Source organism: Diabrotica virgifera, chromosome 3 (assembly GCF_917563875.1).
Source record: "Diabrotica virgifera virgifera chromosome 3, PGI_DIABVI_V3a".
Taxonomy (NCBI): domain Eukaryota; kingdom Metazoa; phylum Arthropoda; class Insecta; order Coleoptera; family Chrysomelidae; genus Diabrotica; species Diabrotica virgifera.
Genome location: NC_065445.1, coordinates 123,186,488 through 123,214,312, shown reverse-complemented (window position 1 = coordinate 123,214,312; position 27,825 = coordinate 123,186,488). Strand labels below are relative to the sequence as shown.

General features: G+C 31.3%; 1 protein-coding gene across 1 annotated transcript in view; it reads right to left on the bottom strand.

The window, feature by feature from the left end:
* Positions 1-27,825, bottom strand: part of LOC126881288 (protein melted) — a 141,758-nt gene that overhangs the window by 58,442 nt on the left and 55,491 nt on the right. Inside the window, exons 2-6 of the mRNA XM_050645483.1 lie at positions 22,048-22,296; positions 18,110-18,284; positions 16,538-16,701; positions 5,448-5,657; positions 1,482-1,645 (exon numbers count right to left, since the gene is read on the bottom strand). Of these exons, the coding sequence (XP_050501440.1) occupies positions 1,482-1,645; positions 5,448-5,657; positions 16,538-16,701; positions 18,110-18,284; positions 22,048-22,296 (962 nt within the window). The remainder of the gene's footprint in view (positions 1-1,481; positions 1,646-5,447; positions 5,658-16,537; positions 16,702-18,109; positions 18,285-22,047; positions 22,297-27,825) is intronic.

The window sequence follows — 27,825 nt, the reverse complement described above, 5'->3', positions numbered from 1 at the left end:
ATTTCTGATAAACAAATTAAATACCTTTTAAACTATTTAACCAATTGCTTTGAAATGTAGGGTATAATTTATGCACCAGAAGTCTCAGGATTCTGTGTAATAAGAACGTTAATTTTTACATAAGTTATGAATATTTATAAAAACTCAAAATTTATGATTTATTTTGCAATTTTCTAAGCAACCAATAAGGATAGACATATTCAGCGAACGCCATATTGAAGTTTTTTATACGAGTTATGAGTTTCTTACTCTCAAATTTGTTTAAAATACTTAACTTTTTGGTTATAGACGAAAAAAGCGAAAATTTACTGTTTTTTTATCTTCATTTGTTTATAACTATGTATATCATCAAAATCGGCTGCAGAAAACATATAGGTTATTATTATAGATGTCCATACTACTCAAAAAATTTGGTTTCGGTCTGGAGGGGGTTGTGTCACCAACAGGGTATTTTTTTCCTTATTTCTCTGAACTATCCAGAGTATGCAAGGTTTTGAAACTATTTTCTTGTGGCATGTTTAAATTTAATATGTTTATATGGAATTGTGCCACAATTGTTGGTGTAATGAAAATTACATTTCTTGATTAACTATTTATGAATTTTCAAAGGGTTGAAATATTTAAAAATTATATTTAGAACACCGAAAAATCATTACTTAATTCATCTTAACTAAATTTCACTTTTTAAGTATAAACTTTTTTGTAGAGTTCGGAATGAGAAGTAGTTTTCACCCTTAAAAAAATACATTTTTAAGGGTTGAAATACCCAGAAATTATATTAAAAATATCAAACCATTATTAACTAAATCATCCGATCCAGATTTTATCCTCCTTAAGCTTTTTTGAGAAATTAGAGGTCGTTTTCACCCTTAAAAATTAACTTTTAAAGGGTTGAAATAATTGATAATAAAAGTTAGAGTATTAGATAATAATTATTTAATGCATCTGAACAAATTTCACTCCTCTTAAGCTTTTTTATAGATTCTGGCATGAAGGGGTAGTTTTCACCTTTAAGAAATAAAAGCGCCCGTCGGCACACTATAGATTTTGAAGTAGAGGGTAAGGTGAACTTAATTCCAAATTTTCATATAAATAGGTCCATTCTGTAAAAATTGCGAGGTTTTGTCCTATTTTAAGCTTCATTTCTTGGACTACGAAGGAAAACTATCTTTCCAGACGAACCCCATTCCCTATTATCACTGCCAATGGAAAATGGAAGTAGAGTCACGCCAGAACTGAGACTGAAGGATGGTGTTGAAGGTGACACGAAGAAATTGGTGCGATAAAGTGGAACCCGTTAACGATGGACCGAAACAATTGACTAAGTAAACTAGGGAAGGCAGGGGCAAACTACGGGTGTACTACCACCGATAATGATCGCCAGAGAGACTAGTAACTTCATGAGGTCAGGGCAAGACACCTTCAAGATGTGAAATATGCAATTGTAAACCTAAAATGTACACTTTATGATAATACTTTACCTGGTGTGATGTCTATGTCGAATTCCCAACAGGACCTTATCCGTAAACAGTACTGGATATGAGCTGCACAATAGAGTTGCCTCTCTTAATAATATAGTTTGAGAACTTCTATCAGCTTTAGGTAAGTATTCAAGTACAAAATTTAAAGCGTCCTGTGCTCGATCCTTAAATAACAATAGAAATTTACAGTTTAAAAGATTTTTAGATGTTATAATATTATGACTTTAATGTTTCTTAGGCATTTCTTATGTTTCTTCATTACTTAAGTCAGGCACAAGTGGTTATAAAGTCGTGCAATATTGGTGCAATAGAGCAAAAGATCTTGGCATGCTTTTTGTTGCTAAGCTAGAAACGTGAAGTCAATGCGAATTTAAGAACAATTTATGGTAATTGATATTATATATGTATATATTATACAATATGTATGTAATATATTGTAAGAGTTATCAATCGACGACAATATGTAAAAAAATAATTAATACGATTTTTGTGAAATTATGAGGATCTTCCAGTACATTCAAAGCTTTCAGAACAAATTTGTATGTACTGTATACTGAATGCCCCTTCACACAGTGGCGGATCCAGTAGGATTCAGCATCGTCAATAGGGGGGGCCGATTGGCTAAATTTCTATGAAAAATAAATGAATAAATGAGTGTTTTTATAATATTTATATATAACTTGGTTTGAGAGGGGGGGCGATCGCCCTCCCCTGGATCCGCCACTGCCTTCACATGATAAACAGGTTCCTCATTATCTAACTAAATTAAGAAGAAATATCTAGCGGACTGAAATCTATACAAACTAGCCCAGTCGGGATAGCATTTGACCTAGCATTACGAGCTGCCCCAAATTTTATTTTTTTATTTTATTTTAATTGTTGAAAATGTGATTTTCCATAATTTCTTGTATTACAATCTTTTTCGTGTGGTCGATATTTTCCGAGTTATGGCGGAAAATAATGACAGTTAGAGCATAATTATTGAATTATCTCGTTTAATATTGGTTTTACAACAAAAATGTAACTATACAAAAATGAAGAGAATTAAATTTTATACAATTTTGATCTTTTTCGTTTTATTTTTGGTAAAATCAATATCTAAGGTAGTACGTATGAGGTAAAGGCGCGAGCGTAAGACCTGAATGATTTTATGGCAATTATTGTTTTTGTTCAATATCTACGCCATTTTCAACTTTTAGATAAAAATGGCCACAACTAAAATTATTCCAAATATGAATTCCTACAATTTCTTTTTAACAACTTTTTTCGTGCGGTTGATATTTTCCGAGCTAAGCGGGAAAATAGTAAAAAGGAGTGGGGGGAGAATAATTTTTGAATTGAATCTTGTTTCTGAGCTACCCAAATTTTATAATTCTATCCTTTAGGGGAGGTCAATAGTAGCGTAAATTTAAAATCGCGACTGAATTCCGCCGTTGTGTTAGCCGCCATATTCATTTTAAAGAAAATCCGTTGTTGCTTAATATCTTTACCATTTTCAATCTTTCGACAAACATGGCAGGAGCTAAAATGATTCGAAATGCAATTTCTACAATTCCTACAATTTCTTTTCCGCAATTTTTTTATGCGATCAATATTTTCCTAGTTAAGGGGGAAAATAGCGAAAGTGGAGGGAAGAATATTATTGAATTGTCTTATTTATTATTAACTTTACAAGATAATTGTAACCTAACTTAGACCTGACTTAGACTTAGACTGTAATAGACCTGACAAAGGCTTTCGATCGCATCCAAGTCGAAGACGTCTTACATTTACTGTATGGAAGAAACATACCAATCAATATTATACAAACCATCGAAAACATCTACTTTCATAATCGAATACAGGCAAAGATAAATGGAAAAAAACGCAGTTTATACCAGTACAAAGTGAAGTCAGACAAGGTGACTCATTAAGCCCACTGCTCTTTAATATAATAATGGACGAAATAATAGAAGCAGTACGTAAAGGTCGTGGTTACAGAATGGGGAATAAAGAAATTAAAGTATTGTGTTATGCAGACGACGCCGCATTAATCGCCGAGACAGAAGACGATCTCCAAAGATTAACACACATCTTTAATACAACAGCCAAGAAATACAATAAGATAATATCAGCAGAAAAAACCAAATGTATGACAACATCTAAATACCCACTACGATGTAAAATCGAAATTGATGGGAAAATAATAAAGCAGGAAGCAAGGTTTAGATATCTGGGAATTGATATAACCAGTTACGGAGATGTTGAAGAGGAAGTACGACAACAAAGCTTAAAAGCAAGTAAAGCGGCGGGATCTCTTAATGACACAATCTGGAAGAACAAACACTTAAGACAAGACACAAAAGCAAGAATCTATAAAGCAGCAATTAGACCTATATTAACATACACGGCGGAGACAAGGCCTGACACATCTAAAACGAGACGACTACTAGAAACAACAGAGATGAAAATACTCCGACGAATATCAGGGAAAAGTCTGTTGGATAGGGAGAGGAGCAAAAACATAAGAAGATCATGCAATATAGAAGACATAAATGGATGGGTGACAAAACGGAAACAGGAGTGGAACGAACACATTAGTAGAATGGCAGAGGATAGGATAGTACGAATAGCACGAGATAAGTCACCAAATGGACGAAGAAGTATTGGCAGACCAAGAAAAAGGTGGTGCGATAACCTAAACAATTTAGGAGGATAATATTGAAGAAGAAACAGGCTTTAAAGCCTACATACAAGAAGGAAGAAGAAGAAGAAGACAAGATAATTGTACATAAACAAAAATAAAGAGAATTATATTTTATATAATTTTTCAAAACTTCCAATGAAACACCAACCAACCTACATAAAAGACATAAATAATAACTTATATGCATTAAGTTCACTTAATTTTATTAACTAGCGGGTTTATTGGTTGAATTTGTCTGTCGATAATTTAAGTTTCATGTCAGCTAATATATTATTTATATTTCAACATTTTTTTTTTAATTTTGGACCCTATTGGGGGAAGTTTCCCCATTCCCTCCCCCTCGTAGATCCGCCACTAGTTCTCTCGAAAAATTGTAGGAAATCGCAATTGCAACAGTTTCAGTCTTTACACTTTTTGTCAAAAAGTTGAAAATGGCCGAAACATTAAACAAAAACAATTGCTGTAAAACCATACGTGTCTTACGCTCGCGCCTTTACCGCGTACGTACTACCTTAAATATTGATCTTAGCAAAAAAAAAATGAAAGAGATCAAAATTATGTAAAATGTAATTCTCTCTATTTTTGTATATGTAGCATTTTTGTCGTAAAACTAATAATAAACGAGATAATTCAAAATTTATGTTCTAACTGTCACTATTTTCCGTCAAAACTCGGAAAATATTGCCCGAACGAAAAAATTGTAATAAAAGAAATTATAGAAAATCACATTTTCAACAATTTTAGTTGTTATACTTTTTGTCGAAAAGTTGAAAATGGCGGAGATATTGAGAAAAAACGGTTCTCGTTTAAAATCAAGATGGTGCAACGGCGGAATTCAGTCGAGATTTTAAATTTACACCACTATTGACCCCCCCCTAAAGATTAGAAAAATAAAATTTGGGCAGCTCGTAATGAAGGTTAGGCCTGTTATTCGTCTAACCCGACTGGACTTAATATCAATAGGTAGATCTGGTAAAAAGCAACAAATTTATGATTCAGACATGAGAACTACCTATTTTTTTGTTTAATCTCCTCAATTTCGTTTTGTTTCATTCGTCTTAAACGTATTTTAGTAAGAGATTAAACAGAACATTGATTACATTATTAAAAATCCAAATATTATTTCAATTTATTTGAAATTATATTATAATATTGCCAAACTTGGAGAATTAGAGATGTGCACGTATTTTAATACATAAAGTGCATAAAGTTTTTCAATATCATAATCTAATATTAAAAAAAACTATTCTAATACTAAAGTGAATATAAAAATCATCTACCTTGCTCAATTTTCCGACTGAACTTATAATCTGAGCTGCCGAACATACAGTTTGTGGATACTTTTGAGCAGAATGTTTGACAGCATTGATGTGGTCAACTAATAATCCCGGCATTCGTTCTGCCATATGTACAAATACTTCAAGAGTAGGACCTACAGTTACTGGACTGCTGAGATATTCGCACAACTGTGGAACGCTTGCTTCTAATAACTGAAATATATTGTTCATTATTGATAAAGAAATTAAATACAAAAAAATAAACTATCGGGTAATGTTAGGCTGGTCGATATGGTTGTTAAACACTAATAAAATATTTCATGCATTTGTAGCATTTTTCTACCAATACCTGCAAATATTAAAATAATACTTTATTAAATTTAAAATTACGTTAATTGAAATGAGAACAATAAAGGTAAGCACGTATTTACCCGAGCTGTAAGATATCTGGAACAATATCTACAAAATGATCCCAGAAAAACTTGTATTGAAAAAGCAGAATTTGTGACAATAATATACTTTAATCGTCTAGTCTAGAGCAGGGGTCACCAAATGGCACACCGCGGTCCGCATCCGGACCGTGGCTAGTTTTGTGCGGTCCGTCAGTAATTTCAGAATATTGTTTTTGACAATTTTAAAAATCTTTGGCAATCAAAGGTCTCAGCGAACGGATTTATATCAACTCCCTAATGAGAATCAAGAATCAGTTGCACTAACCTCACTCTAAACTTCACACATATTGTACCAAATAAAAAATGTCATTTTTCTTACTGATAATGATAATTTGATTTTGTAAAGTTTTCCCCTTCCTGTTATACTTATTATATTCATTAATTTTGTAATGTATTGGGAGTACTTTTCAGCTGTACATTTAATTAAAATACTTTTCAGATTTATAAAGTTTCTAACCAACATCTTGCATTGAAACAGTTATGTTATGTTGAAGTTTCTCAGTTTCAATAATTGGATTTGGAAAAAGGTTTGAAATCAACATTTCAAGCACATATTTTTATTTTTTATTTGAAACTGTGGTACAATTATTTATTTTTTAATTACATAAACATATTCAATATAATGCAAAGAATATTAAAAAAAAATTCAAGGCAAAATATTGAAAAGTAAGCCAACAGTGGCAATTTTTTACAGACCTCAAAAAAATGGATTTTGTGTTGGACATCAGAACTCACCATTGTATCGTGTTAAACAAAAAATTTAAAAAGATTTTATTAGCGTATCAGTTTCTTGAGTTAACATTATTGATTTTTTTTTAGTTGTAACGATTTTTGAATTTTTGGTATCATTCAGAAATCCAAATAACGAAATCTTTTGTAAAACAACAAATAAGCAATTTTTCAAACAAAAAATATCTCGACAGCGTTACCTCAAGAAATGTTTAAAGAAAATCTATTCAAAATTCCAGTGGATTGGTGATTGGTCAAGTACTTTATGAGCTACAATGTCCACCGCCTTTAAAAACAGTTTTGAGAAAAACGCGTTTAAAGTTTTGGCAACTTTTATTTTCAAATTCGTTTTTGTCTGTCAATCAAATGGTAAAGTGATTCACACACGGAATATGTTTTTGAATCGCGGAGTAATTTAAACAAGAGAAGGAAAACAGATGTTAATCGTTTTTTACTACGCGAAGTTGCTGCAAAACCAGTCGAAGATATAGATAGGCAACATGCTGTATTATCGATAATTTTACTCCAATCAATTTGAGATTTTCAGGGAGTATTCTCGTAGTTATACACTTTCATTTAAAATAATAAAAAAATCCAAAATTTCAAAATTTTCAAACAAACTATACCGCCCCTCAAATTCGGACCCAGGAAGTGTCGTAGGTTTTCGAAACTGACCCTCATGGAATTTAATTGGTGATCCCTGGTCTAGAGTACGCCTATGTATTCAACAAAACATGTTCTTATACCGTCTCTGACAATATAAAAGACCGAGCAGAAATCCATTAGTTCATTCTCTGTGTGCTGAACGGAGGATAACTAACCATCGGAATAGGTGCGCTGAACGTATTCCGAAGCCTTCCGAACCCCGTCGATTTGGCGAGTTGAGCGGAATCGACGAATCCCTATCCTCCCCAACGACTATGTGTGCTGAAGGTAGTTATCATTATCCGCCTTATACATTTATTTCGCGTTGGTTTTACTTATTCTTTAGATAAGATAATCCATTAAATATCCTATTAAATCATATGGTATTAACCATATGAAAAGTTTTTTTGTTGAACTAACCCAAAGCAAGGATCCTAAGTGAATTTTTCAGAAGTTCCTGAAAAAGGGGCCAAATAAATATTACTAGGAACTTCCCCTGTTCATTTTTAGTAAGCAGATCTGTAAGTATCTTTATTATTTTTACTAGTTAGTATTCCTAATCCTGTAATCCCTAAACGTATCTACGCCCAGGTCTCCAAGCAAAAATTCGAGTAGACATCTGCAACCATAGCAAGGGGGGCATTGCTTATCTTCTATAGACCCTTTTTTATCTATTCATTCTAATAACTCCCAACCCTTTCAGAGCAAGTACCCCATTTGCTAAAAACGTATATTAAAGGCATATTAGTAGGTGCATTATTTGTGTTTTAAGTGTGTGTAAATGGTGAAAATAAAATAAAAAAATATGAAAAAAAAATTTTAAGAAACGCTTTTCTTTAGTTACGAGTGACTAAAATTAAAAATATTATAAAAAATCAACTAAAAAGCAAAAAATAAAAAAAATAATCTAACACATTCGTCAAAGAAAAGCGTGGCGCGTCTTCATCGAATAATCCCACGGTAATAAATAAACGGTTTTCGCCCCACGCTTTAACGAATGTGTTAGATTTTTTCATTTTTTCTATTTTTTGCTTTTTTGGTTGATTTTTTATAATATTTTTAATTTTAGTCACTCGTAAAATTTTTTTTCATATTTTTTTATTTTTTACTTTTTGGTCTTACACTTTTCAAATGTTAAAATATATGTATAAAACAAATATGATGTACAAACATGAAAATCGGCAAACAATTTGAAACTTTAGTATTTATTTATGAAGCATAACGTAAACAATTAACGTAAAAAGTGAAATTATGTATAGTTCATATAATTAGCTACAATCTGTAAAAGTTTCAAGTTTTTTCATTGTAAAAACAAGAGAATTTAAGCATTTTCCGTTAAAATCTTTTTTATTTAAACAATTAATAAACATAAAAAAAGATTGACTATTTGTGTATTGTTCCCGCGAATCCATATGTCTGCAAATTTTTAGTCATAGGCATTGAAGAAAAGGCAGTAAAATTAACGTCCAAAGATTTGACCCAAATGATTGAACTAAAAAAAACCGTTTAATTAATTAATACGCCAAAACGAATTCTAATGTTAATTGTAGCACAAAACGTCTCTACCGATTGTTTTTCTAAGACTACGATAAAACATGAATTTTTTGAATTCGAGTTTTGGTTGAAGTTTTGTTTTGTATCGTATTGAAATTTAACACGAATAAGCGCCGATTTTTATATAAACAAATATATGAGCGTTCAAAATTTGAAACTTTATTGTTTATTTATGAAGAATAACGTAAACAATTAACGTAAAAAGTGAAATTATGTATAGTTCATATCATTAACTACAATCCGTAAAAGTTTCAAGTTTCTACATTGTAAAAAACAAGAGAATTTAAGCATTTTCCATTAAAATCGTTTTTTTTTATTTAAACAATTAATAAACGTAAAAAAATTGTTTTTATTAATTATTCCTGTATTGTTCCCGCGAATGCATATGTCTGCAAATTTTCATTCATTTGCATTGAAGAAAAGGCAGTCAAATTAACGTCTAAAAATTTGACGCAAACTATTGAACTAAAGAAAAGCGTCTAATGATTTTCATTTTCTACCACTAGCATATGCACAGTAGTCCCATAGAAAGTAACAAAAAGTTACCGTTGAAGCAAATAAATATTTTAGTGCTTTTTCTCTCAATCATGTTTAATAAATATGTATTTATTTATATAGCATTTTTGTGTTCAATGCGTTTAACATTAAATTATGTTGATAAGTATGGAAAAATAGAAACCTTGACATGAGTCATCCCATTGTACCTATCAGAATTTATGCTAAATAATAATGCTGTTTATTCTAATATATTTGTCAAATAAATGTACCTATGTACATAGATAATATTGTATATATACATATCAATAGGTGATATGTAAGTTATGCTTTTGGTATTTGTCGTTAGTAGAAAGGGTACCCCATAGTTAAGATAGGCAAAATGCCCTTTTTGTAAAATTTTTGAAATTTTTTTTACGTTCTATGTGATTAAAGAATAAGTCTCAGCTCAATTTTTACCCTCCACTTTCTTTCCCCTCTCCCATACCAAAAATGTATTTTTTTGATTTTATTTTTTTAAGTGGGATGCAATCAATTTAAAAATTTCAAAAAGTTTACACGAGTAGTTGAGGCTTTTACAAAAATGTCTATTTTTATAGACCAGTAAGTTGAGTGGGATTTTAACCTCAAAATGTTTTTTTTTATTTTTTTTTTTGAGAAACGAGTATAACTTTGTCTTAGAGGTCTATTTCTTGTGGCTGTAGGTCTATTTTTTTTTATTTTGTGTATATTATCAAAAACTATATTTCTTATTTGTTTCGGATTTTTCGTAAGGTGCGCCAACTTCAAAAATCCGAAAAACTGTTTTTAGGGGGGTTTGGGGATTTTACCCATTTTATAGACTTCAAAACAGATCAAATTCATTTTTTTACGTTCTATATGATCACATATAAGGCTCAGCGCCATGTTAACTCTTTACCCCGTTCTCCCAACCACCAAAAATGTCATTTTTTAGTTTTTTGAAGTTATAATCTTTAGGCGCGATTGAGAGTAAAATTTCATAATTCTGCGCGCATGCGCACAGAGATTATGCCGTTTAGTTGCTGAATCTTTCAAGTTATGTATAAATATATCAGTGCAAGAAAAGGTGTGAAAAGAATATATTAGTGTTTTTAGTAAATGTATTATTTATTTAACAAAAAAACACTGAAAACGTTTGTTTTCTATACTTCCACAAAATTTATTACAACTAAGTGACTACAGCTGTTTCGGCAGTGTGCCTTTCTCAAGTGATATAGTTTACAATGTGTTCGCCTTTTTAAGTCTTTAACTGAAGAGGTTGAGGAGTGGGGAGCTGTTTGATTATGATCTAGAAGGTGAAGTGCGTATGTAGAAGTGTCTGTTTTTCTATTGTTGAAAGCCCTTTTGTGTTCTGTTATCCGTTTGTCAACCTTTGACGTTTTCAACGTGTCAACGTTTTCAGTGTTTTATTGTTAGATAAAATGAACTTCCATCAAGTAATGGTCGAATCCATCAAGTATTATTTATTATAATTTTTGTGTCTTTGGATTTGTCTTCCTTGGGAATAAGATATTTTATAATAATCGTAAGTATATTTAAAGTATTTTTGTATTAAATTTGTCAGTATGTATGAGAAATCTTGTAACCTGTCAAAGTAAAAGGGATATAGCTCAGTGATAAAGCATGTGACCGGAGATTAAGAGGTCCCGGGTTCAAATCCCGGACGATTCATATTTTTTTTATATTTTTGGTATCGCTTTAATAAAAATTTTTTAGAAGTGGTAGGTAAAAAAAGTTAGTTTAATATTTAAATAAAATACAAATAAGCTGTTAAGTATATTAATTTCGTTGAAATCATAATAATAGAAGTATAACTTTTTACGTGCGTACAAAGTACACACACATTCTTTTTTTTTTTTGGTGGGATGCAATTAATTTAAGAATTTCAAAAAATTCACATGCATAATTGAGGCTTTTACAAAACATGTCTATTTTTTTATAGACCCGTAGGTTGAGTAATAGTAGGTTGAGTAACATAATCTGAAAATGCATTTTGATTTTTTTTTTTTTGAAAAAGCGTATAACGTTTTTTGGAGATTGCTGGAGGTCTAGATTTATGAGCATTTTTTACATTTTTTTTTTAAATCTAACGCAAGAATTGTTTTTTTTCATAAATTTTGTTTATTTATATTAATAAAATATGATTATTTAGTATAATCTTTATCTAGGCGGTAGCTTTATTGTTACTCATAGGTTGCTATTTTAGTCCAAGTAATGAAGCTTAAAATAGGACAAAACCTCGCAATTTTTACAGAATGGATCGATTTGCTTGAAAATTTGAGAATAAGTAGTGGATAGTCCAAGGATCAAAATCTATATCATGCCAAAAGGCGCTTTTACCATGGGGGTGGTTAACACCCCATCTCGGGAGTGGAAATTTTTATTATTTTTTAACCGCAAAAGTTGATAAAAACATGCATTATAAGCAAAAAACGTTCTATACATTTTTTTTGATAAAATTAATAGTTTTCGATTTATTCGCTATCGAAAGTTTTAGTTTTATATCGAAAAAATCAATGTTTTAATCAGTTTTCTGCTAATAACTCAAAAAGTTTTCGTTTTATCAAAACAACTTTACCTAACAAAAATGTACCTTTTGAAAAAATAAACAAAACCGTTTTTTTTATTTTCTTTAAGACCATTAGTAATCGAGCTATACTTTATTATATGTTGGCTCTTCTTCGTCAAATGCTAAATATTGTAGTTTCAAAGTCAAAGGACGGGAAAACTATACATTTTTCGAAGATAACTTGTTGAAACTAATTTAAAGTATTTAAAAATATGTATCTCCAGAAATAAAAAAAAAATTTCTAGCTAAAAAATTAAGTGACTTATAATGAAAAGAATGTCAGTCCCTATTTTTTCACAAAAAAGTGATCGTAAACAGCTCCCTAATCACCACAATAATTAAAATTTGTCGTTGACATGATTTGGTTTTCTTGATTTATGTATTGTTAATAGGTTCTAAAAGTTTGATCGGCTTATGCCCCCTCTACATATCAGCAGACGCGTCTGCGGACGCATCTGCCGATGTATCTGATGCCTCCTCTACATATCAGCAGACGCGTCCGCGGATGACATCCCCGTATGCATCCGCAGATGTGTAGATGGGGTAATTTGGTCGTCTGTTGTTTATTTTTTGCATCTGTCGACGCGAAAAATAAACAACAGACCACCAAGAGACGACCAAATTACCCCATCTACACATCTGCGGATGCATACGGGCATGTCATCCGCGGACGCGTCTGCTGATATGTAGAGGAGGCATCAGATACATCGGCAGATGCGTCCGCAGATGCATCCGCAGACGCGTCTGCTGATATGTAGAGGAGGCATCAGATACATCGGCAGATGCATCCGCAGACGCGTCTGCTGATATGTAGAGGAGGCATTAGAATGATTAGTTAAAAAAAATGAAGTTAAAAGCGAATAACGAGTTTTTGTAGTTTGGTAAAAAATGCCCTTTTCTTCTGAATGGAAAGTTTAGCATCAGAGATACGAAAAAATATTTAAATATGAAATTTGAAGTTCATTTAATTCCCAAGAACTTGGTTTGCAAAAATTTTTTTTACGGCAAAAATTGAGTGAGCTATTAATAATTAAAACTTGTAATATCATGCAAAAACCACATTTACCAACCCTTTCAATGCCACCTCGTTTTGTGACTGAGAATTTTAAAAGGATTTAATATTAATAGCCTTATAGATCTTGTAAAGACCTACAAAATTCTTTTTTAACGAACTTTCTAAGATAAAAAATAAAAAAAGTTACGGTTAAAAAATCAATATATTTTTTTGAAAAAAAAAAAGGAGAAATCCAATTGGAAGCATAATAATGTGAGTTAGCGGTGTTTTTAGTCATTGGCCTTATTTATTCTTCTTTATTTATGTATTATTAATAGATTCTAGAAGTTTGACTGGCTTAGAATGATTAGTTTTTAAAAAACTGAAGTTTAAAGCGAATAACGAATGTTTGCAATTTGGTAAGAAATGCCATTTTCTTCAGAATAGAAAGATTAGCATCAGAGATACGAAAAAATGTTTCAATATGAAATTGTAGGTAATTTAATTCCCAAGAACATGGTTTGATAAAATTTGTTTTACTGCAAAAATTTTGTGAATCGTAAATGAGTATACCATAGAAAAACATTGATTTTTTAGATATAAAACTAACACTTTCGATAGCGAATAAATCAAAAACTATTAATTTGATCAAAAAAATGTATAGAACATTTTTTGCTTAGAATGAATGTTTTTATTAACTTTTGTGGTCAAAATATTATAAAAAATTTCCACCCCCGAGATGGGTTGGCAACCACCCCCATGGTAAAAGCGCCTGTCGGCATCATATAGATTTTGATCCATGGACTATCCACTACTTATTCTGAAATTTTCAAGCAAATTGATTGATCCATTCTGTAAAAATTGCGAGGTGAAAAGCTTTGGTTCCTGGACTATTTTGTTACAATATCACAAATAGAACATTGTAACATAATATTCATTTTAGTAGAAAAAAAGTATATTACGTGAACTTATAGGTAGGTGAAAAATATAAAAATACATCAGTGAGTTTTTTCAAACATTGCACATGATTGTGACTGTCACATACGAGGTGTTTCTTACATTTTGTATCTGTTGAAATAACACAGAACAATTTTATTCTAATGGTAGGGGAGCCCAAGCGGGGATTTTTGCAGTTACTCGAGCGCGTCAGATTATCATATGGGGAGAAACTTGGTACCCTGCAAATGTACCTCTACCATATATTGGCTCCTAACACAGGGGAGTTCGTTAAGGGGGGGCCTAAAAAAAATCTATCCATAAAAAAACTCGAAATTGTCAGATTAAGATAAGGTAAGTTAAGTACATGCAAAAGAGTGTATATTTCAAAAATCTGACGATTTGAGCCGGGCGTAAGGAAATGGGTGACTCCCAAAGTTTCACAAGAAAAATGCGAATATATCGCGAAATGAATGACAGATTGAAAAACTAAAAAATATGTGCACAATATTTTTTAAAAATCTATCGACTTATAGCAAACACGACTTTCCACGGAGAGGGGTAGGGGGTAAATTTAATATTTTAAATACGAATCCCGTGATATTTCGCGAAATGAACATCAGATCGAAAAAGTTTAAAATACACTTATTCAATATTTTTTAAAAATCTATCGAATTACACCAAACACGACCCCCCATGTAGGTGAGGTGGGGGGTTACTTTAAAATCTTAAATATGATCCCCATTTTTTATTGCAGATTTGGATTCCTTATGTAAAAATAAGTAACTGTTATTCGAAACATTTTTTCGAATTATGGATAGATGGCGTTAGAATCGGAAAAAACGATTGTTGGAAATGGAAAATGAAATTAAAAAATGGCAAGCGCCCGCTAAAATGGAAAACTTTATTTAACTTTTTTTGGTTTTAGGACCTACTCTTCACAACCCAATAGGTCGCCATTACGCTCGAGTGACTGCACATTTAGCATACTTTGCTCCCCTACCATAAACTTATTAAAAGCTATTAAAATTTGAAATTTGAAGTAAAATAAATTATAGTACAGTAAAACCTCGATATAACGGACCTCTATTTACCGGACTTCGGATATAACGGACAAAAAATCCTGTCAAATGTAAAAAAATTAAAAACGTACTGTTAATATTATACATACTTAACTCTGCCCATACTAAGATACATTGCATAACAACGGGTCCCCGTGGATCCCAAAGTCCAAGGTCCCTATACCATAGGTTGTATGGTAACTTTGACATTGACAAATGAAATATTGTCATCGTGACGTCACCCAGACGATCAATTTTACGAATTGTTTGTAAACATAATAGGATACGTGGTTTGGAGGCTATATTTTGTTATTAAATATCGTTAGTGTTTTAATTTGTGTTTATATCTTGAGATATAATGTATCTATAGATAGCATTAAGTGTTTTTAGTATAATAACTTAAACCCAAAACTCTTTTACAAGTGTTAAGATACATTTTAATGTGGTTGTATTAAGTACCTACTTACTGGATTTTCTTTCTGCTGTATTGTATAGTAAAGGACATTATTGTATAGAGACATTACAGTTCTGTAATGTCTCTTGATGTTCTTCACATCAAGTTTACATCATGTGTGTAGGTTACATTCTGCTTAGACTTATTGAACAATATATCTATAAGTCTATAGATAATAGATCTATTATATGTAATTGTTTCATATAAAATTATAACCAATATTGCAGCCATCTGAAGATCGTTTGAATAAACAATTATAAACTAAATGAATATATAAAATGGGGAAAATTTCCTTTATTGCACTGAAATTGTATTTTTTTTTATAATTTACTGTTAATGTAAAACTTCACAGGTATCTATTGAATGGAATCATAATGTTTTAATAGTTTTAGATATTATAATCCAGTACCTAACGTAATCAGATGCTCTTATGTTAAACTTAAGGGAAAAACTACTAATTTTGATACATAAATCTTTAGTTGAATCTCTTTTTCACCATGGTTTACATGTTAGGAGGAATTTATAATAATGTACTACATGCATTATCCCCAATTCAAAATTATTATATACCTACTCAAAATCATTTAAAAAAGTAAATTGTATTCAACCCATTATTAATATACCTAGAATATTTGAATGATTTAGTCCCATATATACACAAGAAAGAATCTCCTTCTGCTTTAATTAAGTATTAGTAATGCTATTCTACTACATATATTTAATTGCAATTATATTCTATGATTTTTGTAACTCTACAGGTATCTACCACATTTTTTAAAGAATATATGAAATAAATAGTCATTAAAAATCCAAATGTATTTTTTTAAATATACACATTTTCAATACATTCCTACTTTCCGAGTTTATTTCAATGAGTGAAGTGAATGAATTTGAATGCAGCATTCTGGGTGACGTCACTCCCGCCATTAGATTCTCGACGCTGATTGGTGGAAAGTTACCATGCAACCTGTCTATTTATGAACCTTGCCCAAAGTCTATATTTTACAAAGAAATGCAATAAACTTTTTATTATAGCATAATGAGGACACATTATTAAATAGTCTGATTTATTTTAAACCTATTTTTATATAACGGACTTTCGGCTTTAACGCACCCCCAATTAGTCCGTTATATCGAGGTTTTACTGTATTGCTATTCTTAATAAACTATTCATAATACTTACTGTAGGGTTATCTTTCGCCATTAATGTAAATAAATTTAACAAAGCTAATTTTTCTTGATTATCACAGTGAGGAAGGAGAGAGACCAAAGCCATGGCATGACCTTGAAAGGGTTCTCGAGAAACTTCATATATGTTAGGTAGAACCCTACATAGAGGATAGTTTCCTACAATAAAAATACAAGTGAGTTTCCCATTTACGCAACTTTATTTTATAAAAAAAAAGACTAGGGGTGCTTGCAGCACTCTCTGATATAACTAAAATATAATACGGCTGCAGTTTCGTATTGCAACGAAATTGAAAATAATTATTCATTTTTAATTTGCATTTTTGCTCCAATTGGAGTACGGTGGGATCCATTTTTGCTGGAACTTTACCCGCTGAGCAGATGGGACGTGAATTATAAATTGTAAAATTCCCTCATCTTTTTTAGTCTCAGCATCCGTTATGGCTTGCATTTTTAGAAGCCTCGGAGGTGTAACCAGAAAATAGTTTTAATCTGGTGGTATGTAGAATATTTTAAGTATTATTTTATGTGCTATTAGATTCAAACTCAGACTTCTTTCTAGCAGATGTCGCTAGGGCATTACTGCCATTTCGTCCGTTGCAATCCGAGGCTGGACGCCGGTGATTATTCTGGTTGTCAGAAAGAACTGCATATGCACCTCCTGACGAGAGACTAATAAGTCTCGAAACCGGTAGAGGTGCTTGCAGCACTCTCTGATTAAACTAAAATATAATACGGCTGTAGTTTCATATTGCAACGAAATTGAAAATGTTTATTCTTTTTTAATTTGCATGTTTACTCCAATCGGAGTACGGTGGGATCCATTTTCGCTGGAACTTTACCGCGCTGAGCAGAAGGGACGTGAATTATAAAATTCCCTCATCTTCTTTAGTCTCAGCATCCGTTACGGCTTGCATTTTTAGAAGCCTCGGAGGTGTAAAATGGTCCCAATAGTTTTAATCTGGTGGTATGTAAAATAATATTTTAAATATTATTTTATGTGCTATTAGATTAAAACTTATATTAAATTTACAATCAAGATGCAGTAGAAATAAACAAACCAAGACACGTTAAATGCTACTAGGAGCACTCCCGAATCATAATTTACAATGTTTAAACTTTAGAAACCATGATTTGGGATTTACAATGTATATACATTGTAAATTATGATTCGGGAGTGCTCCTAGTAGCATTTAACGTGTCTTGGTTTGTTTATTTCTACTGCATCTTGATTGTAAATTTAGTATAGTCTTTTATATTAAGAAACATATGAAGAAATAGTATCCTAATGATGATGCACTTATGCATTTACTTTTTTTTATTACAGCTTATGCAATCGAGCAAAGCTCTAAACATCCATATCTGTAAGTTAAATCATTTTCTAAAGATACAGTGTTTACTCATTTTTTAAGACCTCTTTATTTGCTTCCTTTATAATATCTTCCATTCGTAGGTAAGTCGTTTTTAGATCACGTTAAATTGTGATATAACTTCAATTCAATATTTTTGGGCTCTAAATATATATTAAGTATAGTTAACATACATATAGCAATTACGATTTACTAACCTGATATGATAGAATCCATAATTGGCTGCACATGAGGTGTGAGTAAGGAAGCGTGTTCCATAGCTGCCAACGATAGGTAAGAAGCCATATTTCTTGACAGTTCCTTATTGCCCTTATGCAAAAACTTCACAGCTACTGGAAGTGCTCGTTGCATTACAGACTTTTTACTATAATTCTAAAATAAAACATGATAATAAATTATTAAGATTGATCGGTATCTCAAATAATAGTAAGAACAATAAAACAGTATCTCAAATAATAGTAAGAATAATAAAACATCCTAGATACTTTTAAAGCTTCAAACGGTCCATATGTCAACTTATGGATTAAGTAGCACCGTAATGATGAACGGAGTAGTAAAAACTAAACACATTCAGGATACATGAACAGGCTACTTCCGATCTCTATTTGCTAAAGATGACGATGATGAATCACCAACACTTGAATTTACGACAAATGAAGAAATAAACATCGATGAGGGAGAGGTAAAGGAAGCATTGGACATTAAAAAACAGAAAATCACCAAGAGAGGATAGAATATTCAACGAACTCCTAAAGTACGGACGACAAGATCTGACCAAACAACTATTAAAACTAATCAAAAAAATAATAGAACAAAACAGAATACCACATAGTACGTTCTTTAACGGTAAAGTATTGCAAAACCTCTAAATTTTAAAGAACTGCTTGGATTGACATGAAATTTGGAATACACATAGCTAACAAGTCAAAGAAAACAAGTGATATTGTGCCGACATGTGCTTTTGCCCTGGGGGTGGTTTTCACCCCCTCTTGTGGGCGAAAAAATATTCGTCCAAAGTAAGTCCGGAAATGGATAAACGACTAATTTTAAGTAACTTTAGTAACTTTAAGAAATTTGTAGCAAAAATATAGCCTGTAAAAAATTAAAAAAAAAATGGTGTAAATATCACGTCTCTGTACCTAGTAGAAGCAGAGTTATAGCTAATTGATAATTGGTTCATATTCGTCAAATTCCAAATGGAATATTTTAACGTGAAATAACCAAAAATGAAGCACATTTCGGGGAAAACTCATTACAACTTAACTGAAGTGTTTAAAAAAAAGCTTCATTTTTATTTTATAAAAAAAAATTCTAGCATCAAAAGTAAACAAGTTACGCTTAAAATAAAGTTAGTCCTTTTTTTTTGGTAAAAAAATCGGGAAAATCACCTCCTAATTAGTATCTCAAATGAACTTAATCATTACGACTTCACAAGTTTCTTGACTCGTGTATGTATTGTTTTAAGGATTTGTAAGTTTCATCGGTTCAAAGTCCTTATTTTTGAAAGGGTTGTAGTTAAAATGGGTTGAACGAGTCACTGATCACGAATGTATGCAAACTTAGAAACACCAAATCTCAATCAATTTTTGTCTAACAGAAAAACAAAAAAATACATGATATTCAGAAAAGCAATGGTGACTTTTTTGTTTTTCGAGATTTTTGTTATTTCTAATAATTTTTAAGTTATTTTGAAAAAAAGCATATTTTCAAAATTAACATTTTTAAAAATTTTACTTTAAAACCAAATTTTTTTAAAAATAAGCGCTTTAAATCGATGAAACTTACAGATCATATAAACACAACATAGTAGAATAATTTGTGGAGCGGTAACGATTAATTTTATTTAAGTTGCTAATTAGGGGTGGTCTTCCCGATTTTTTTTTTGCCAAAACAAAAGGGACCAACTTTATTTTGAGCGTAACTTGCTTAAATTTAATGCTAGAAACTTTTTATAAAAACAAAAATTAAGCTTTTTTTAAACACTTTAAAAAAGTTATAATGGGTTTTCCCCAAAAATTGCTTAATTTTTTGGATATTTCACTTCGAAATATTCTATTTGAAATTTGGTGAATATGAATCTATTTTTTATTGGCTATAACTTTAATTCTACGAGGTCCAGAGACCTAACGCGTACACCATGTTTTTTACTTTTTTACAAGCTATAGTTTTGCTAAGAACGTTTTTTTCGATAACATACTTACTTTTTGAGTTATTTGCAAAAAATCGTCTAAAATGTAGTTATTTTGTTGAAAAATGAACATATTCACTTGCAAATAACTCGAAAAGTGTTGACTTAGCGAAAAAACTCTATAGAACAAAAGTTACTTAAAATTAGTCAGATTATCCATTTCCGGACTTATGTTGGACATATATTTTTTAACCCCGAAGAGGGGGTGAAAGTAACCCCCAGGGGAAAAGCACACATCGGCACAATATCACTTTTTTTCTTTGACATGTAAGCTATGCGTGTGCCAAATTTCATGTCAATCCAAGCGGTTCTTTAAAATTTAGAGCAAAAACCGTGAAAGAATGGACTAACACGGATGGAGATCGAGCATCCTAATACCTGCCTCTATTCAAAAAGGGTGACAATAAGGGCATAACAAACAAACTGAATGAAATTATAACATTAGCAGAAGAACAAAGTTTTAGGTTCGGAAGATCATGCACCGACGCTATATTTATAAGAATCAAGTTCAAGAGAAATATTAATTAGAATATAACAAACCGGCATATTAAGTTTCGTGGACCTTAAGAAGGAATTTGAGAGGGTAAAATTAAAGGACGTTATCCATTTGTTTGGAAGGAGTACGGACTCTCTCTCTCTCTCAACATCAAAAAGACGAAGTTTATGAACATTAGTAAAAACAACCATAATACTAACGAAATCTTGATAAGGGCCAGCAGATCGAAAGAGTAAAAAAGTACACTTACTTAGGAACATTTACAGCAGAAAATAATAACTACACTGCAGAAATCAAAGTCAGAATCGAAAAAACACGTTCTAATTTTATGAAAATAAAAAAGGTCGTATGTAGCAAAGATTTAACATTAGCTCTTAAAGTACGCCTAACAAAATGTTTTGTATACAGTGTACTATACTATGGAGTGGAATCATGGACGTTAAATCTAGAGACAATGAGACGACTTAACGCCTTTGAAATGTGGACCTATAGAAGAATTATGAGGGTTTCCTGGGTAGATAGAGTTACGAACAATGAAATACTGAAAAGAATAGGTAAAGAGAATGAAGTTGAACTTACAATTAAAGAAAGAAAGCTGCAGTATCTCGGACATGTGATGCGGGGCAAGAAGTATGGCATCCTGCGACTCATAATGCAAGGAAAGATAGATGGCAGAAGAAACGACTTTCATGGCTGAAGAACCTGAGAGAATGGTTTTGATGCAGCTCAAAACAACTATTTAGAGCTATTGCTTCAAAAATTAAAATAGTTATGATGATTGACAACCTCCTGACTAGCGGAGATGGCACCTGAAGAAGAAGAAGAAGATCCATTTGTTGTACTCAAGAGAGGTACCTCTAGAAATAATTAAAATGATCGAAAATAGCTACTGAACAATACAACAATAGTAAAAGTAGAAGATGAACTAACTGACCCAACTGAAGCTGGTAATAAGACAGAGGGATTCCCTGAGTGCTTTATTATTCAACCTGATCATGGTTGAAATAATAAAAAAAGTAAGAACTAAAAAGGATACCAAATAGAAGAAAACAACTTAAAATAAACTGTTGTGAAGACGATATTTGACGAACCTCTCAAAGTGAAGATGATTTACAACGTATACTGCACCAATTTAATATAACAACCAGAAAATTTAATATGTTAATTTCCCCAAAAAAGACAAAAGGCATGGTAGTAACAGTTCTGTCAATTAGAGCTGCAGGGTCAGATAATAGAATAGGTAAGCGATGGAGTTTAAACATCTAGGCGTCACACTAAGTAGTTCTGAAAAATACGTTTTCGAGGACTGCAATACTGCAAAGTAGGCTTCCAAGGCGGCAATGAACTCATCATTGCCGCCTCACAAAAAGAAGTCATACAGGGCCAAATCTGAAGAATACGGTGGATGGGACAGTAGTTTGGATTTTATAAATAAATAATATTTGCCTTACCAAAAATATGCATGAAATGATATCCGAAGATATCTTGGCGTGAGGAGTATCTTCATCTCTGGCTGATGCCTGTAGATTGTGATGTAGGCAAGATTCAAGCAAATTGACAAGAGCCTCACAGTGTTGTTCAACAGTGCCTGTTTCCCTTATACAAGAAGTCACCCTTGTTACGCATATCTCTACAACGCTCTGATCATTATCATTATTGACATAGTCTGGTAAAGAAGCAATAACTGTTATTTCTTTTAGCTAAAAAACGAGAAACAAATATTAGATATATTATGTTAAATCAAATAAAACCAAAGTTAATAAATATCAGAAGTTAATAACAATATTTTTTTTCATAGCCTTTAAATGCTTTCATTAAGAATGTCCAATCTCTGAGTTGTAGATTCTAGACCTCAAAATATTAAGATTTAACCCAAATCACTTAAATAAAATGTGGCTCCTTACTGAGTTACAGGCAGGGCCGCGTTTAGGTCAATTGACGCCCTAGGCAATTCTCTAGTAGCCGCCCTTCAAACATGTATTGGGGGGCTGCTAATAGCTTGCCGTCTATAAGTTGCCCAAAGTTCGCATATATAATGAGTAAATACTAAAAAACCTGCAATTTTTCGGGCTTCATAATGATGGAATTTATATCTATATATACACCATTTACTCTGAGTTGCCATTAAGTCATTGAAATGTGATCAACTCAATTTGGATCCCACGTGTTGGGAAACCTGTATACTTTACCTTAGGGCATTATCCTGTTTGTCATGTGACCATCACAGGCCTTTTTATTGAAGTATGCACTTTTAAGACATCTATATTTTATGTAAAGGGTTTTTACCCGGATATTTTTCTTTTGTGGCTCAGCTAGCATCCAGTTTATCGAACACTGATGATGATTTTTTATAAAAATCGAAAACGTTTTGTTGTGATGTAGCCCTTTTAAGGGATTTTTTAATAAAAATATTTTATACCTTTTAAAAAGGATTTCTTTCCAATTTTTTATTTTTCTCGATAAAGATCTTAGATCATTTGTTTAATATCACCTTCTAATGAATAGGTTGTGCCGGCATAACGAGATGAAGCGACCTCAAAGAATGGTAGCGATGGCCAAAATAAATTCCAATCAAAACGGCATTAATGAAAATGAGGTACGGACATTTTTTTAGAATTGATCAAAAATTCACTACCTGTGAAATATTTACTGTGAACAAAATCTTAAATTTACTATTATGTTAATATTAAAAAAATAAACGGTGAATGGTAAACTGGTAATGAGATTTTATATAAGTAGTTGCTAGTAGCAACTAGGCATCTTGTTAATATATAATTTTTATTTCAATTATTTAAAAAATCAAAACAAATAATTTAGTCCTGTCGCCAGGGGGGGTACAACGGCCTCGTTAATTCAGATGGACTTACCCAAGTTTTTTTTATGTATTTTGACCCGTAGAACACGAATTTTTTGGGTAACAGTTGATCCGGATGTCGATAAGATTGTTATAGACCAAGAACTTGAGGAATCAAATATCAGCGATTTTTGGCAAAACAAAACAATATTTTGTATTTTTTGGGTCATTTTAAGCAAAAAATATTTCTACAAGTTTTTTAGTAGGATGCACAGTTTTCGAGATAAACGCGGTTGAACTTTCAAAAAATCGAAAAACTGCAATTTTTAAACCCGAATAACTTTTGATTAAAAAATAAAATAGCAATTCTGCTTAGCACCTTTGAAAGTTCAAGTCAAATTATGTCGGTTTTGATTATTTGCATTGCTAAAAATTTATTGTGTTATTGTTAAACAAAGCTACAAACAACTAGTGCGTGAGTGATGTTTCTATGATTTCTCATTTAAAATCGAACGAGTAGGTAGAATAGGTACTAGTGCAATCAAGACTATTTCTACGTTACATGCGTTAAAACGCATGTAAAAGCACGGGAAACCCTACGTGTTTATAGCTTTGTTAAACAATAAAAAAATAAATTTTTACCAATGCAAATAATCAAAACCGATATAATTTGACTTAAACTTTCAAATGCGGTAAGCAGACTTGCTATTTTATTTTTTAATCAAAAGTTATTCGGGTTCAAAAATTGCAATTTTTCGATTTTTTTAAAGTTCAACCGCGTTTATCTCGAAAACTGTGCATCCTACGAAAAAACTTGTAGAAATATTTTTTACTTAAAATGGCCCAAAAAATACAAAATATTGTTTTGTTTTGCCAAAAATCGCTGTTATTTGATTCCTCAAGTTCTTGGTCTATAACAATCTTATCGACATCCGGATCAACTGTTACCCAAAAAATTCGTGTTCTACGTGTCAAAATACATAAAAAAAACTTGAGTAAGTCCATCTGAATTAACGAGGCCGTTGTACCCCCCCTGGCGACAGGACTAATTAAACGTCTTTTATAAATACATTCGTTAATATTGACAATTTAATTAAATAAATTAATTATTATTTTTATCTATGAATATAATGCAAACAGAAAATTGCAATAAATTAAAAATACAATAAGAATAAGGTTTATTATTCTATTTTATTATTATATTTGAAGACACAAGTTCATGAAGGGTGTATGTGACAATTTTTTCAAAATATGTTTTTTTATGTTAAAAGTACGTTGTTCGAACCTAGAGATCTTTCAAACAAGTCAAACACGTTTTAAAATTAATATTTTCTAGAGTGTAAAGGATCTATGTACAAAGTAAATTTTTAAAATGTAAGTGCATAAAGGACCTATTTACACAATGTACATATATACAGTGATGAGCGCGCTAATAACCGGCAAAATAGCGCAAAAAATGGAAAACATACTAAATTGTGAGATAAAAAAAATAAAGCTAGTCGAGCTGGGATATTTAGCGATATTAACCTATACATTTACATTATATTGATTGTTTCCCACCTTTAAACGTATCAGAGGAGTATGTCAACTAAAACTGTAACTGTGACAGTGGCATTTCTCAAACTCGTCCGATACGTTTAAAGGTGGGAAACAATCAATATAATGTCAATCTATAAGTTACTATCGCTAAATTTAACACCTCCATTAGTGTTCGTCTCTTTTTATCTCACAACTTAATATGTTTTTCATCTTTTGTGCTATTTTGCCGGTTATTAGTACGCCCATCACTGTATAAAAAATATATAATAAATGATTATTTTAAATATTGTTAATAAATATATTAGTTTTAGGACTACATATTCTATAAATTTAGTATATTTTGATCTTATTGCCAAAAAATTCTAGCATAAAAATTTTAACATCATTTTTCTCAATAACTTAAAAGTGTGACCCTTCATGCACATGTGTCTTCATTTATTTTGATTAAATTTTTTTTGGTTATTTCACGTTGAAATATTCGCTTTGACATTTGACGAATGTGAACCTATGTTTCATTACCTACAACTTTGCTTCTATTGGGTCTAGAGAGAGTTCATACGTACACAGACCATTTTTTTCAATTATTTATAAGCTATATTTTTACTACGAATGTTTTTTCGACAAAATACTTCATTTTTAAGTTATTTGCAAAAAACCGTCTAAAAATGTTTTTTCTTGTTGAACAGTGAACATATTATTTTCTCGCACATAACTCCAAAAGTATTAACTTCGTGAAAAAATGTTATAGAATAGAACAAAAGTTACTTATAATTAGTCAGTTTATCCATTTCTGGACTTATTTTAAACGTATATTTTTCACCCCCGAGAAGAGGTGAAACTCACCCACAGGTCAAAAGCACACATTGGCACAATATACAAAGGAAGTGCTATTTAATATGTTCACAATATACAAGGTATTTTATAAAATAAGTAAACGACTGTTACAATAAAAGTAAAACTCGACAGATTTCTTGAATTATTTTTCGAAATAATATAATGTTGATGAACACACTATACAAAACATGTAGAACTATAATCAATTTTTTTGTAGAAAAGAAAAGTAACGCTGGGCGTGAACGGTGGTCTAAGGCAGAAAAGTCACTAGTATGTCATTATTTTAAGGATCATATTCAGAAGAAAATTGCGCCCAAAGCAGGCGAGTGTGCAGAATTCATCCCTAAATATAAGGACTTTCCAAAGAATAAAGACTGGCTGAAAATAAAGACTTTAGTGTATAATACTTTTAGAGCAAAATGACCCATTTTACCATTTTTCATTTTAAATTAGAAATGTTTATTAGTTTAACCGAATGCATTTTTCTTTAATAGGTATGTAATAAGATATTTTACTTTTTCTTTAGTTTATTTCTATTTGTACACATATTTATGTTTGTTCTACCGAATATAACCTTTTTTAAATAAGATGTGTTAAATTAATAAACCATTTTATCACATTGTCAGACTTTTCAATATGCATTTGATCCTATTATCAGTCGTTCCCAAACTTTTTGTTTCTCATGTCTTTACAGATTAATCCATTGAAGTTAATCACAAATAATACAAATTAACATTGGGAGTGAGTTTGTTGACCATTAAGAAGATGGGTACGTATTTTCGGCTGCAATGCTCTTCAAATGGGGATTCATTTTTTTTTCGAATCCTGAAAAAACTAATAAGTATTTTTGAAAAATTTAAACGCAGAATGAAAGATTACGTTATTAGCGAGGGCAGAAATAGAATAGAAATATGCTTTATTGTCACTGAAAATACAAATTTTATGGACAAAGCTTAATTAAAGTCAGAAAAAAATAAATAAACAATATCTAACAATAACAATAACAAATACAATTTTCTGAAATTTGATAAATCGTCAATATAAAAAAAAATATACATAAATACAAAATGTAAGTTAATAAAGTAAAAGTAAAGAAAAAAAAACAAAATCGATATATTGCAACAATTTATAGAAATTGCAAAGTGAATATACAACAAAGTAAACTATTTATAGACATAGGAACTAATAAGTTTAAGCTGCTGCATGTGACACCCAAATATAGATAAGTTTGGTTACTTGTACATTACTGTAATTTCTTAGTTAGTCATTAAGAAACTCTTCTACTGAATAATATGGTCTTTTAGATAGATGAGCTTTTGTCATTTTACGGAACTTGGGGAAAGATGTTGCAGATTTGAGTTGTAAAGGAAGATGGTTGTATACTTTTTTTGCGGAATATAATATAGATTTCTTTACTAACTCAGAGGACGGGATCGGTAAATATACATCAAAATTTGAATTTCTGGTGGAGTAGTCATGACGAGGCCTTGCTGGAAAGACATGCATGTGTTTACGAATTAAGCAAACAGTTTCTAAAATATATAAAGATGTAAGGGTTAAAATTCCGTGATCTTTGAAGTCACTTCTGCAATGTGTTGTTCTTCTGAGGCCAAACAGATACCTTATTGCTCTTTTTTGTAATTTAAAAATAACATCTAATTGGGCAGCTGTACTAGAACCCCAAAAAGGAAGACCATATCGAAGATGAGACTCGAACAAAGAAAAATATGTTAGTTTAGAAGATGCTAAATTGAGTTCTTTCGAAACAGATCTTATAGCATAGCATGCTGAGGCGAGTTTCTTACTTAACAAATCGATATGAAGGGACCATTTGAGGTTGCTGTCTAAAAAAATACCAAGAAATTTTACAGAATCAACGGTAGAGATCTGGCTGTTATTAACAAGCAGGGGTTGAAGAGCACTTTTATAGGATAATGCTACTGTCTTATCCACGCTAAAAGAGAGTAAATTAGAGTCAGACCAGGTTTTTATCGTAAGCAAATCAGAAGTTATAGTTGCATGAAGAGATGCAATAGTTGAGTTGCTCCAAGTGATACTGGTA